General features: G+C 37.3%; 3 protein-coding genes across 10 annotated transcripts in view; 1 reads left to right on the forward strand and 2 right to left on the reverse strand.

Annotated features, from left to right (window-relative positions):
- The window catches only part of LOC115456183 (mitogen-activated protein kinase-binding protein 1), a 98,809-nt gene extending 98,063 nt beyond the window's left edge, over positions 1-746 (reverse strand). For all 8 annotated transcript variants that reach the window (XM_037444591.1, XM_037444590.1, XM_037444588.1 and 5 more), the window contains exon 1: positions 407-746. The gene's annotated coding sequence lies outside the window, so the exon portion shown is untranslated. The remainder of the gene's footprint in view (positions 1-406) is intronic.
- A 925-nt stretch (positions 747-1,671) lies between these two features.
- Positions 1,672-6,732, forward strand: LOC115456180 (kanadaptin). The gene is given in 11 exon segments (XM_030185128.2): positions 1,672-2,137; positions 2,708-2,840; positions 3,321-3,513; positions 3,618-3,795; positions 4,266-4,437; positions 4,795-4,865; positions 4,868-4,942; positions 5,162-5,328; positions 5,623-5,796; positions 6,056-6,204; positions 6,358-6,732. Coding segments are annotated over 11 exon segments (1,920 nt in total). The 5' UTR covers positions 1,672-1,878; the 3' UTR covers positions 6,707-6,732.
- A 203-nt stretch (positions 6,733-6,935) lies between these two features.
- LOC115456179 (NADH-ubiquinone oxidoreductase 49 kDa subunit) lies at positions 6,936-13,915 on the reverse strand. Its single transcript, XM_030185126.2, has 10 exons — positions 13,750-13,915; positions 12,156-12,271; positions 11,264-11,373; positions 10,452-10,653; positions 9,954-10,141; positions 9,224-9,387; positions 8,731-8,850; positions 8,281-8,410; positions 7,747-7,892; positions 6,936-7,206 (listed from the first exon to the last, which is right to left on the reverse strand). Exons 1-10 carry the CDS (start codon positions 13,842-13,844, stop codon positions 7,077-7,079), a joined length of 1,401 nt encoding a protein of 466 aa, XP_030040986.2. The 5' UTR covers positions 13,845-13,915; the 3' UTR covers positions 6,936-7,076.
- Between the last annotated feature and the right edge of the window lie 51 nt (positions 13,916-13,966).

Genomic DNA, 13,966 nt, shown 5'->3' on the forward strand with positions numbered 1-13,966 from the left:
AGCCTCTATTATGAGACTTATAGTAAATTTAGTTTAGAGGCATAACCAAAGACAATAGATTTTTTTTATTTACCCTAAATTAATATTTTATACTTGATGGCTTTTATAGACTTGTAACGTACTCATCGGTCATCGTAAACGTCATTATGACAGTCGAACCTGAGGCTAAACTGGTTCACGTTTATTTCTCAGAATTTTTTTTCCTCAACCATCGGCCACGAATGAGAAACTAAATGCACCAAAACAATGGTACCATTATTCCGAAATACCACCACGCCGTTATACTTTCACCATCACATCGACAACAATGAGATAGTTATCAAAAAATAGGAATTTTTGCGTACGAAAAAAACGGCCCAAATTTATATTAATTTTACATACTTATTTATGAGTTAAAATGGCTTACCTTGAATAAATACGCGCAGCGGAACGCTTGCAAATCGACGAAATCACATATTAAACAGATATTACTGTGATAACGGCACGACAATTATTGAAAACCGTAAAATCTTTGTCCTAAACTCCGCGTTGGACAAACACAATATGGACACTGCGTTGTGATTGTTCACACAATATTTACCGCTGATGTGTAAAAAATGAACAAACAAACAAGCACGTGGAACAATTTGAGCAATTTAAACAACTAAATCGTGCGTTCGAAAAATATACTCGCTCGATCGGTTGGCAATCGACATTCAGATTCTTTTGGATTGATTGATTGATTTGGCGAATACATTCATGTTGTACATTCGTTGACCGAATGATTTTAGGACGTTCCGTTTTTGGTCATTATTCCTATTATGGAAAGTTTTTTTATTACATTGTACATTTATATGAAAAATAATTTTACTTAAGTATAAAAAAATACCAGCGTATTTTAAGAAAATTTAATTTTCTTGTTTAATTTAAATTATTTTTCCAGTAAAGGTTGTGAATAAAAAGATTCACTGTTTTGTTCCAGGTATCCATTGATATATTCAGCATGATTATTTATTAAGGATGTGTCCATACCGAATATTATATGGCATTCATACATTTTCATGCTAGTCATAAATTAAATAAATAAATCTTACCAGGGCTTAAACCAAATGCATGTCGTGGCATAAAAAGTACTTAACACTTTAAGGTTGATATAAAATACAAAAGAGCTTCGTAGAAAATGTTTTTCTTTTAGTTTTTTATACATTTGTGATCAACATGACAATATTAAGTTGTTAAAATAATATTACGATTATAAAATCTGCCTTAGGTCTACCGTCTACCTAACTTTCGTTACACATGATTTCATTGCGTGTATGACTGCATACGATTAAATAACGGGTATAATATATGTTTATAACTTGTACTTGGCTAAAATAGACTTCCTGTTTTGCACATCTCAGCTTCTTAACGGTTACTTCATTAATTACGTCTAGAGAAATGCACAAATATTAGTAAAATTACAATACTACATGCAATATGCAGTAGAAATAATATAGGTTTCGGGACGGTTGATATTTGCAGGGCTTATTTACCTGGTTGCCAAAGTACAAGGCCCCTCGAAGCGGAAGACCATGGACGGTTGCCCCATTTACCACCTCCTAAAGCTACCACTATATATTTTGATAAATCGAATTAAACTATTTTGCGTGAACAGTCCTTTACAGTTTATCAAATCCGCGATGAACATGCTAAAAATCTATGCTTTATACAATGTCAAATGGGAACTGTAAACGTAAATTCAAAAATGTCAAATTAAATCGATTGTTTATATTATTCAGATTTAGATAACTACTTTGAGGGCATTTTCTTGATTTTTAATTGTAATACGGTTTTATTTTAGTTTCTAAGATAGATGTTTTATCAAATATAAAGTGCAACAAAAAAATATAACCTACAATGGAAGATATTTCAACAAACGAAACAAAAAAGGAAGAACAAACTGAATTCAAAAAGCCTGTCCTTATAGGACGCATTGGTAAACTTCCCAAAAAAGCTAAAAATGAACCGGAAAAACCAGTCGAAGAGAAAAAATCCGAAGAACCAAAGGAAAATGTAAGCGAAGGGTCCAAGAATTCTTTGCCTCCCGGAATTTCAATGAAAGATTTTACCCCCATTCCTTACAAAGAGCCTAAATGGTCGGGGATGTGTCCAGATGGTAAGTTTCAATTAATGGTTTGAGAAACTCAACAAACAGACTTTCAAAGAAGAATAATAATTTATCATTGATTACTGAGTGATATACATTGTGATGGAAAATTGTGATGTAAAATTGTTAACTGTATTTTATTTAAGAAAAAAATCTACCCCTTAGAATTATCACTTTTAAAGTGTACCATGACCATAATTGAGTAAACAAGGACAAATATTTTGTATTACAATCTTCCTAATGTCCACTCCATACAATATTAAAACTCCTTCCACAGACAAAACTTGTCTATGTTATTTTATTTAAACAGACTATCTTCCTAAGTTTGTTACACTAGCCATAAACAGTGTCTTCTGCCATGGGAGTCCATAAAGCCTAAGTGGGGGGTCTGCAAAATTATTAGTCATAATGGAAAATTATGTCAAGTAATACAATTATTAATAAAGAATACACCAACCATAGAATTATTTCTAATCACTAGAGCTCTGTCAAATAATTAGATGTCCAAAAAGTTTGAGAATGTCTGTATACTATTGTGTACCAATAATTAAGTTCCTAACATGCATGTTTGTTCCCCAGGATCGGACTATGCCCTTGAAGTGCTCAAGTCTGGTATGATAGTGGAGAAGATAGATTTGACGAACAAAGCTTACTATGTATTTGGTAGGCTCACCAACTGTGATGTGGTGATGGCACATCCTACTATATCCAGGTGAGTTAATCTTTTTTTGTGGTAAAGATTGGTACATAAACAAGTGGATAATTTCAATACCAGAAATTTATACTATGTTAAATAATTTTTTAACAGTGTTAAGTCAATTCATTTCTGATATAAATGTCTCATCACATGATTGCCACTGCTTGTAAACATGATACATTCTATAAACATTGTGCATATGCCCTCCCACCTTATAAAAGCATAACTATTGGAAAAGGATAGTTTGCAGCTCCAGTAATCACACCCATTTTTTTGGGCACAGGAAAGTGGGCCCACTCCACCTGATGGTAAGTGGTGTGAACACATACACGCACACATATGCAAGCACGCACGCACGCGCCATAAAGACCTGCAATACGATTCTGGGACCACAATTTTTTTTTTGTACCGTGCACGTAATACAGCTATGCTACCAGGGCAGACCATAAAATAAATTGTTTAAATGAAAAATGGGTACATTTATGACACCTTCAGACACCATGCAGTGCTCCAATACAAAGCCTTTGCTGAAGAAGGCGAGCCTCCTTCCGGCTGGTATCTCTACGACCTCGGCAGCACCCACGGCACCTTCCTGAATAAGGAGCGCATGAAGGCCAGCCATTACACCAGACTGAGAGTTGGACATCAGATCAAGTTTGGTTCAAGCAGCAGAACTTTTATATTGCTGGTGGGTATGTGTATTAAATAAAGACTTGTTCTGAGCCACTGCGGCGCGAAAAAAGTATCAATTAGTCTAAAAATTCACATTAACCAAAATAATATTATGTACAGGGTCCAGACTTTGATTGCGAGGGTGAATCAGAACTCTCTGTAACTGAGATAAAAAAAAGAGCACAAGATATGAAATTAGAGCGAGACAGAGCTATACGCGAGGTAATAGAACAACGGGAGAAAGATAGACTCGAGGAGGAGAAGAAGCGAGAAGAGCAGGGTATAGATTGGGGCATGGGTGAGTTGATTTATTTTATTTATTTTTTAGCGATTGATCTGAAGTCATTGTTCAGAGAGTATATAAATATAGTTTTGTTAATTTTGTCATTGCAAGAGGTAACAAAGCAATTTTGATCATTTAAAAACAGGTAATTTTTGGTGCACCTATTTTCTGTAAGATCTTAATTTGTTTAGTAGGCATCCCTGTATAACACTAGATGAAACCTGCGAATGAGGTACCGAAATCCCATGGCTTAGCTACACATGGGACTTGGAGGAAAGTTGGGGGAATTGTGGAGGAAGGTTAGGAATCCTCTTTTAGGATGGGCGATGGGGTGTAAAGGAAATATTCGCGAACCCTCATAAACATTAATATGGGAAGGGGTAACTTATGTGGTAAGGGAAGAGAATAATATGGGCCTATTACAAGTAAAGTCGTTTTCAGTTAGGGTATTCGTACTTCTTCTACTGAACAATTGATTCTTCCAGGCGAGGATGCTGAAGAAGAGACAGATTTGGCAGAAAACCCATACGCGGCGACCACAAACGAGGAGCTGTACCTGGATGACCCCAAGAAAACACTCCGGGGGTATTATGAGAGGGAAGGTCTGGAGCTCACTTACGATTGCGAGGAAAGAGGAGTGGGACAATTTATATGCAAGTGAGTATTTAAAGATTGCAATATTCGTAAAAATCTGTACCCGATTCCATTGCCGGTTGGAATAATCAATTTATATAGTAACTCCAATTCATTATTGTCCGCCATGCAACAATGTGTAAGCATCTTATTGTTAAATAGATAGGCCATGAAGCCAATGTAATGTCTTGAAATTATTTTACGCAACATAATAATAATAATATCAGCCCTGTATTATATACTTGCCCACTGCTGAACGGGCCACTCTACTGAGGGATTAGGCCTTAAATGAGTGGTACTCAACATATTTATAGAGCTCTCAGATGTTACAAATTTAAGTCTTATTGTAAAAAAATTATTTATAACAATATATTGTTTCAGAGTCGAGCTACCCTTAGATGATGCGCGCGGTAAGCCAGTCATGGCCGAAGCCATCCATCGGGGCAAGAAGAAGACGCCGTGGTGGCTTGCGCTTTGGAGGCTTGCAGGATCCTGGACAGAGCGGGACTGCTGCGACAGGCTAAACACGGTGAGTGGATGAGCTGGAATATTTATATTGGTCTCGATCTTTATGACTCGTACTCTGAATCACTTGTTACTGTGGGTTTCGTAAATTTTTATAAAGTGCATGTCCTTGTAAAATGAGTATATTATGTATGTTAACTAATAGCAGGTTATCACTCATCTATATCTACAATCCTATATCATAAATGCAATATTAAATTTCTCATTATTCTGTTGTTGGTAGAGTCCCGTCGTCGCAAGCAGCGCGACTGGTCGGCGGAAGACTACTACGACTCGGACGAGGACTCATTCCTCGATCGCACCGGTGCCGTGGAACGCAAGCGACGAGAGCGCATGCGCAGACTCGGCGCCGACAACACAGAACAAGCTCCGCTTACATATGACTCCCTGGTAGGTTTTGAGCCATCGGCCACGCTATGAGCCGCATACTTAGGATGCCATAATCGCTCTGGTATATTAAACATGTAGTGGAACTGCAGTTAAGAGAAAAATATCATATTGATACTGTGGTTCCATTTTAGTCGACTTCTTAAATAAACGAAAAATACTGAGGTGGAAATTTTTTGATGACTATTTCACAAGGTAGATTTATGAAGCTCTAGTACATTTATCTTAACATTTATTTTACTAAGGCCATGCACATCTCATTCATGATATCCTAGTAACTACCCAATTTTTCTCCAGCTTAAACAAATAGCAGACCTGGAATCGAACATATCAGCCGAAGAGAAATCCCTGGAGGCGTTACGTGCGCGGGCGAAGGCGCCTGAGGGCGGCGACGGGGACGAACTCGACGCGTACATGTCCTCGCTCAAGCACGGCACCATGGCGCAGAAGGCAGAAATATCCAGGACTAAGGTGAGTTTTATAACATAAATTTAATTTTGAATACCTGTTTTAGAAAACAGGGACGTGTAATGTGATCTACGCTCTTCCATAATTTAGACGAAACGTGGATCCATTGGCATTTAAAGAATTGGATTTAAGAGATTAGCAAAGTAACCATACAAAATGTAAAGCTGTTACTTCATATCGGTTTTTTGATGCCAGTCCGGTCGAATTATTCTATTACCTGTAAACAAAACTGCAGCGTTCTTATGAGTAATATTCTCAACAGATGACCATTCAAAAGCTAAAATCTGAGTTGAGTAAAACTCAAAAACTTGCGGAGTTGGCGCGGCCCGCCCATTTACCACCGCTCATAAAGAAGGACGACAAGAAGATGGCTGTCAAGATGGGCAGCAACTCAGTGCTGTATGGGAAGAGGTAAGGATTTTTTCGTATTCTTAATTACACTAATGGTAAAGTATATTGTGGAACAATTACCCCTAACGGAGTTTTGGATGCACAGGGTTAACAAGATTTTGGTGTTCAAAAATATTAATAGACTTCTATTAACTTTCAATTTATTGATTTCAGAATCAGGCTAAAAGACGACGCTGAGAAGCGCCCGAAAATACGGAAAGCGACGACACAGCAAGAAACAGAATTTGTTGAAGAAATGGACTCTGATGAAGAAATGGAGAAACCGAATGAGGGAGATAGCAGTACAAAAAAGAGTGACAAGGACAGCGTACAGACTAAAGATGATAAATGTATGGCCGGTAGTACGTCGGGTAAGAATGAGACAAAAGACGCAAAAGAACATAAGAGTGAACATGACAAAAGAGTGTTTGGACCAATGAGGCCACCGGACAACTATGTTATACCAGAAGATTATTTCGATCAAGTCTCTGATAGGGATCTACCAGAGATCACGGATGAATAAACTTAAATATATTTTGGTTCAGAGGTTATTGTGTTTTATTTTTATCAGATCTGCCATACATAAATTGACGAATAATGTAACGTAAATGATATCAGATGCCTTTATTCACATTAAATTTGTTTTTTTTTTTAAATATGACCATAATATTAAGTATGTGGTCAGTAACAATTGAACATCGAATACCTAGAGCATTGATGGTTGAGCTACATTTTTAAAATAAAACAATAAATAAATTATATTATTTTTTTTTACATTTGAATGCACAGGATTTGAGGTACATTTATGAGACGAAAAACCGGAGTTTACTTATATACAACTACTGCATCACTTTATTGCTTAGTCTACGAAGTTTCCCGACGGCGGCCGATGTTTACCGATCGATCTCTCCGAACACTACGTCAAGTGTTCCGATGATAGCCACGATATCCGCCAACATGGAGTTTTTACCGATTTTCTCTAGAGCTGCAAGGTGAGCGAAGCCCGGGGCCTTGATCTTGCACCTGTAAAAAACAAATGGGTAACTTTAGTCATCAACTTCAGATGATTTCTCTTGACTTGGCAAGGGATTCACGCTGTATCTGATTGTAGTATAATGTCGACTAACTAGAAAAGTATTTCAACAGTGGTCCTTAAAATCTCGACATGCTTAATTGATGTAAAGTCTCTGGAACACGGCTCAATAAGTCCAAAGTGTTGTTCACCACATCAAATAAATAAAAAGTGTTGTTCACGTTTATCGTATCCGCTATTTATCTAACGTAAGTAAAGCACTAACATAATAATATTGAATACCTTATTTCTAAAACACTCGTACTATGTAAACAAACATCTACTGTAGAGAACTGAGAACTAAAAAATATAATAAAACAATATATTGGATACTTCCCCAGTATTAAATATGAACTTAATGACATGAAAAGGGGAAGTAAGAGGAATGTCGCTATCTCCCTCGCACGCACGCAACGTTAAGGCCTTGATGTCACTAACAGCCTGAACAGAGACATTTTATAGATGTCTTGAAGTGAAAAAATAATGTATACCTGTAAGGCTTGGATCCACCATCAGACACGAGGTAAACACCGAACTCTCCCTTAGGAGCCTCCACTGCCGTGTACGTGCTGCCGGGCGGCACTTGGTAGCCTTGAGTGAACAGCTTGAAGTGATGGATCAGGGCTTCCATGGACGTCTGCAAAAAGAATAAAAATTGTTATAGAATTCTCTTATTTCTATTCAAGTAGTCGATGAGTAGCTGATGATCCAAAAACCCTTTCCATTTTAAGGAAAAAAAGATTAATTTTTTCAGACCAATGACAAAAAAACATATAGAACACTGCAAGTTTTCACATAATCTGATTATTACTTACCACATGTTACATGTATCCTACAGCCTACTAATATTATAATTACAACAGTTTAAGACATGTTACTGAGAGGTAAACGCAAAAACCGATGAACAGATTTGTATACGATTTGACACCAAGATAGACCAAGTCTGCTATATGCTATAGTTCACTTTTTATTACGGAAAAGTACACAGGGGAACTGTTATTCTCAAAATCTCGTTTTAAATATACCTTCATCTCCTCCCTGGATGGTGGCGTGAGTTTCGCGTCGTCGGTCTTTATCTCGCCGGGCGGCATCTGGTTCAGGCATTGTTCGATGATGCGTAAGGACTGACGCATCTCCTCTATGCGGCATAGGTATCTGACATGTACAGTGTGGCATATAGTTTCTGATGGTATGTTATTAGTATAAACTTGTTATAAGGAAATTTAGTGTCGCCATAAAAATATTTACTCACAAATAAGCAGGCAAGAGTATCGATATTAAATAGTTATCGATACTTTCATGCCCATAAAAGAAAATCGATATTAATCTTTTATCTCATAATCGATTTGGCTCTGACCATTTTGAAATATCGAAACTTATGATAAACAGAATATAGATACTGATTCATGAGCTCGTAAACCTTATGTAAACATAATATCACACAAAATAAAATGCCTGTTCATTGTTATACTCACCTATCGTAGCAATCGCCGTTGGTGCCAATGGGTACGTCGAACTCCATCAGATGGTACGCGTCGTACGGTTGCGACTTGCGCAGATCCCATTTGATGCCGGATCCGCGGAGCATCACACCACTGGAAAGGTGAAAAATTACTTAGTCCTAGGTTCTTTGGGCAAGTACGAACTGGTTAGCTATTGCATTCGCCAAAAAATGTAGAGTACTTTAGTATTGACAAGCATTGATGCTTATTTCTGATACATCGTTTTAAATAACAAAGTTTCGGGCGTTGCTATTTTTATGCGCAGCCGGTAATAATCAAGCGAGTGACTTTCACTACATTGAGATATAGTTATAAATAAAATATGAAGTAACAACTGTTTTCGTTGGTTTAAGCGCAGTTAACGATTTTAGCGAAACAAAATCTGTCTGTATCCCTACCTTGAAAGATATATTACACTTCAATGATTCCTTGTTATTTCCAATTTCTAAATCTGTGTCACCCTCACCTGAATCCATAGTTGAGCGCGTCCTGCGCGGACACTATCCCGATATCCTTGGTGCGCTGCACCCAGATCCTGTTGGTGGTGAGCACGTCCTCCACCTCGTCCAAACGCTCGGCAAACTTCGACGAGAACTCGTATATGTCGTCCATCAGACCTAACGGCATGTCCTGGAGTGGGGAATTTAAGTTTTCATTAACATTGACTGCAGTTCTCGTAACATCTGTGGTTTTTGGGCTCATTGCGCGTGCAGATAGCACACAACTGATGTCTGTCTATCTATGGCTGTCTCATTCACTCACGTCGCGTAGCCAAGCGCCAGTGCGGGACAACAGACTCCGTGCTTGACGGCTGAACTAGTAGATATTTCATTGTTTTCTCGCCACCGTCAATGAGTTAATCAAGAAGATACAACTGTACTGAATTAGCAATGCAGATGAGAAGTGTGTTCTTGATCTGATCCTTGCAAATTTCGGCATCTGTCATAGTATGAGACGAAAATAGGCTGATGCCATGATGGGGACTGTGGTAATAGTAATAACGAGACAACAGATTTATCAAGTACAATGTTATAGTCGTGTCTTATTCCATGTGTGAGGTCATGTATAATGTGTAAATAAATTAATGGAGCAATGATCAGAATCGCACCAGTAATTCGGGAGATTACTTGTAACCAAACGTACAAACTTCATCCCTGACATTAGAACGACGTCAGTATTGAGTATGGAGTACGTACAAGCGACACGCCGCCGGGGCGGATGTAGGCGGCATGCATCCTGGCGCCGCTGGCCCGCTCGTAGAACTCCATCATCTTCTCTCGCTCCTCGAACAGCCAGAAGAACGGCGTTAGCGCGCCCACGTCCAGCGCGTGCGTGCCCACCGCCATTATGTGGTTCAGGATACGCGTGATCTCCGCGAACAGGGCTGGAACGATGGTAATGGTATTTTTTCATGGAGTATTAGGATAGCCATGCATTCTTTTAGGACACAAATTCATAATCTAGCTAGTTTTAACGTTAGTTTTCGAAGAAATAACTATTTTTAGTTGCATTTTATAATATACTATAATTCACTTCCAAAAGTTTGATAAATATTTCTTATGATCAAAAATATGGTTATTGATGTTATTGTGAAAAATTCATTCAAAATTGCAACATAAACAAACTTTAAAATAAACCTTTTGTGAAATATCTGCAGAACAGGTCTAATTTTACAAAAAAAAATATTCACTCACTCCTAATATACTTGGCGCGGATCGGTATATCAATGTTGAGGAGTTTCTCGACAGCGAGGCTGTAGCATTGCTCGTTGCACATCATGGACACGTAGTCGAGTCGGTCGAAGTAGGGCAGCGCCTGCGTGTACGTCTTGTACTCGATCAGCTTCTCAGTGCCGCGGTGCAGGAGCCCGATGTGAGGGTCGGCCGCGCGGACCGTCTGAAGACAAGACAAAGATTATTATGTTCTATTCAGCATCATCCTGGACTGTGGAAATTGTTTTTGTATAGGTTTTACCGCTACCACAGCATGAGACAGAAAACACTTGGCAGACAGTGGTAGGTCTGGGTACAACTATGATTACCCCTTCTGGGACAAAGAATTGATTATGACGATGATTGTGCTTGTGTATTCTAAAAGTAATAAAAATATTTAAATTCGCTCGTAGCACATTAAAAACCTTGCCTATAAACAGTACCACACCAGAATTTTGAAATTAATTTACTACATGGCTATATTATAGTTTATACACATGGGCGTGGCTAGGCCGGTTCCTATCCTATACACGTCTTAGTCCATACTAGAAAAAGCCTTACGTTTACAGGGATAACATGTGATACAGGCTTTTTATTAAATTCGGCTATAATTTTTTTTGTCTTGCCAACTACCGCCCTTAGAGAAAATCCGTAATATATATCCGTCCATGTCTATACACAAAGCTTGTCACCCTAAATAAGCCTCAATGGTTGGGAAAGAAATAATATCACAATGTTCATTAAAAACAAATTACAATGGACAATGAAAGCAAGCATACGGAGCAGTTGCTTACCTCTCCGTCGAGTTCCAAGACGAGTCGCAACACGCCGTGAGCGGCCGGATGTTGCGGTCCGAAGTTCAGGATCATGTTACGCACCTGCTTCTCACCGGGAGTTATGACACCTACGAGAATAGAGATTATGTTATAGACGTTTGTAGCTATAGTTTTTATCTAGGGGTTTGAATGATGATCAAAGGAAAAATATTTTATGTTGTGATTAAATGTCATTAAAAACAAAATCAGTATAATTCTTTTGACATCAAAATAAAATTATAGATATGGGACTATTAAAATCAATGTAGTCTACATTGTCATAATCTAAAAATATTTAAGTAATTTTATGGCACATGTATAATAAAAGATACTCTGCAAGTAATAATAATATCAGCCCTGTATTATATACTTGCCCACTGCTGAGCACGGGCCTCCTCTACTACTGAGAGGGATTAGGCCTTAGTCCACCACGCTGGCCTAGTGCGGATTGGTAGACTTCACACATCGGAATTCCTATAGAGAACTTCTCAGATGTGCAGGTTTCCTCACGATGTTTTCCTTCACCGTTAAAGCGAACGATAAATTCACAAATAATACACACATGATTTTTTAGAAAAGTCAGAGGTGTGTGCCCTTGGGTTTTGAACCTGCGGACATTCGTCTCGACAGTCCGTTCCACACCCAACTAGGCTATCGCCGCTTCTCTGCAAGTACTCTGCAAGTATTTCTGACAAATTACTACAGAAAGACGCTTTATGTTTTAATAACCTAAAATTATTCTGACCTATTTTACTATCTGGCCTGAAATGAGTTAGGCTTTAAGATGAAACTATGATGTTTTTTTTACAGCTCTGAATTAAAATTTTGTAAAACACAAATTTTTTTTCACATAATAACTGGATTCACTTACTGTGGTATGGTGGATGTTTGAGCAGGGAGGTGACCTCATCAGGGTACATGACCGCTCCCTGGAACTGCCGCACATACTCCTCATCTGGGTACCAGCGGTGCCCATTGCGCTGCGAACTAAGTTATACATACATATTTTTATGTGCATGCCTGGCACATAGTGTAGTATGCAAGAATATAATTATGCTATTTTTAGTTCATAAATTGAATGCCAATTCTATAATTCCAATCATAAAAAACAAATTAAAATAATAATATGACCCTTCTATAAGAGTTAATACATTATTCCACTGGAGGAAACAGGTGTTCTCCAATACAGAGTGGGTTGACTTGATCCTATTTTGGAAAAAAAGATTAATGACAACGTCCACTCCGTGGGAAAAGGCGGAAAATTATGTCGGGCTCCAGTCCAGCACCAGAAAGAGAGCTCGACACAATAGTTAAGTACTTGCATAAATGCAGTCTGCAAATCTTTTTAATAATTTGATTTTATATAGATTCCTAATAAATCAATTCTTTATAAATTTAATTTTATACAGACTTCGCCTCTGTTGGGCTCATTGTCTTGAAGTAATATTGTTAAAAATGATGCCAGGACCTGTCAAATGACATTTCATGTCAGCTCATTACAGTGATACATGATTGAAATAAATATTATATCATTTTTGTTCTGACTTTGATAGCAAGTTACAAAATACTTGCACTGTTTGTTTTAATTAGAAAAACTATGTATAATATTAAAAACACTGGGATTAGAAATTCCAAAAAATAACTAGGTTTTTTCTATTCTGTCATGAGTTTTAGAAGACCTAAATTTCATGATTGTTTTTTAACCATCTATTAGATGGTTCTTGTTAAAGCCTTGGACATTTTAGTAAAATTTCATATTTTACTTTAGGTTCTGTTTTGAACAAATTCTAGGATACCCCATTACAAAGTCGTTGACCTCCGGAATAAGCCTTAATTTTTTACTATTACATAATCCTACAACTCTCAGTTAATTCAGACGCTTTGCGAAGTACAACTAAATTAATTAACCAATCTACGGAAACAAAATTACAATTTACAGCAATCAACTGCAGAAAAAAATATATTCTAAAATATAATGTGTAATCTACTGTTTATTTTAAAAGTACCTACAAACAGTTATCAGGAAACTATCTTAGGCAAATAATATTTGAAAAAAACTCCCAAATCTACAACTTTTTCACATTTCTCATTAAGATTTTAAGCAAATTTTAACAATTGTATCATTTTTAAAATATAAACTTTGATTTCAACCCTATGTTAGTCTTTTGTGACTTAGAAATTGTTATACGATTTCAGAAACACGTCTGTTTTGGATAACCAGCTGTAAAATTAAGTATTGCAAAAATTGACTAAAAATGGACTAATACACATAATTATCGGAAATTTTATAGATTATAAACATTTTTTGAACTCTCCTTAACTTTTGTTACCTCCTTAATCAAAGATTTTTAACAAAATAACAAGTATTTCATACGATTCATAACCTACAATGTTACATAATTTTATAATCACAATAACACCGTATTTTCAACTTCAACTTATAATTTTTCACAACGAGCACTCACTTCACATTGTAAACGGCTGGAATACTCTTTAAAAGGGCGTTGGCTTGGCCAATATTTGAGGATTTTCGCAGCAAAACATTCAATAAAGAGGCCATTTTTGACGGGACTACGTTCGTCGTTCCGTTCCACGGCCCATGAAAAAGTGTCTGTCAGTTAAATGTCAAACGCAGTGTGGACTATTGAACACAGAGAATGTGGAACACTGGACTTTTGTAAT

This window comes from Manduca sexta, chromosome 28 (genome assembly GCF_014839805.1).
Source record: "Manduca sexta isolate Smith_Timp_Sample1 chromosome 28, JHU_Msex_v1.0, whole genome shotgun sequence".
In the NCBI taxonomy this organism is placed as follows: Eukaryota; Metazoa; Arthropoda; class Insecta; order Lepidoptera; family Sphingidae; genus Manduca; species Manduca sexta.

What these genes read in the sequence shown, in the direction of transcription:
- LOC115456179 (XM_030185126.2), bottom strand. Translation starts at nt 13,844, where the DNA reads ATGGCCTCTTTATTGAATGTTTTGCTGCGAAAATCCTCAAATATTGGC. An exon ending in CAAACATCCACCATACCACA is followed by an intron (nt 11,374 to 12,155) that starts GTAAGTGAATCC and finishes CTATTCTCGTAG; the next exon opens with GTGTCATAACTCCCGGTGAG. An exon ending in CATCCAGGGAGGAGATGAAG is followed by an intron (nt 7,893 to 8,280) that starts GTATATTTAAAA and finishes TTCTTTTTGCAG; the next exon opens with ACGTCCATGGAAGCCCTGAT.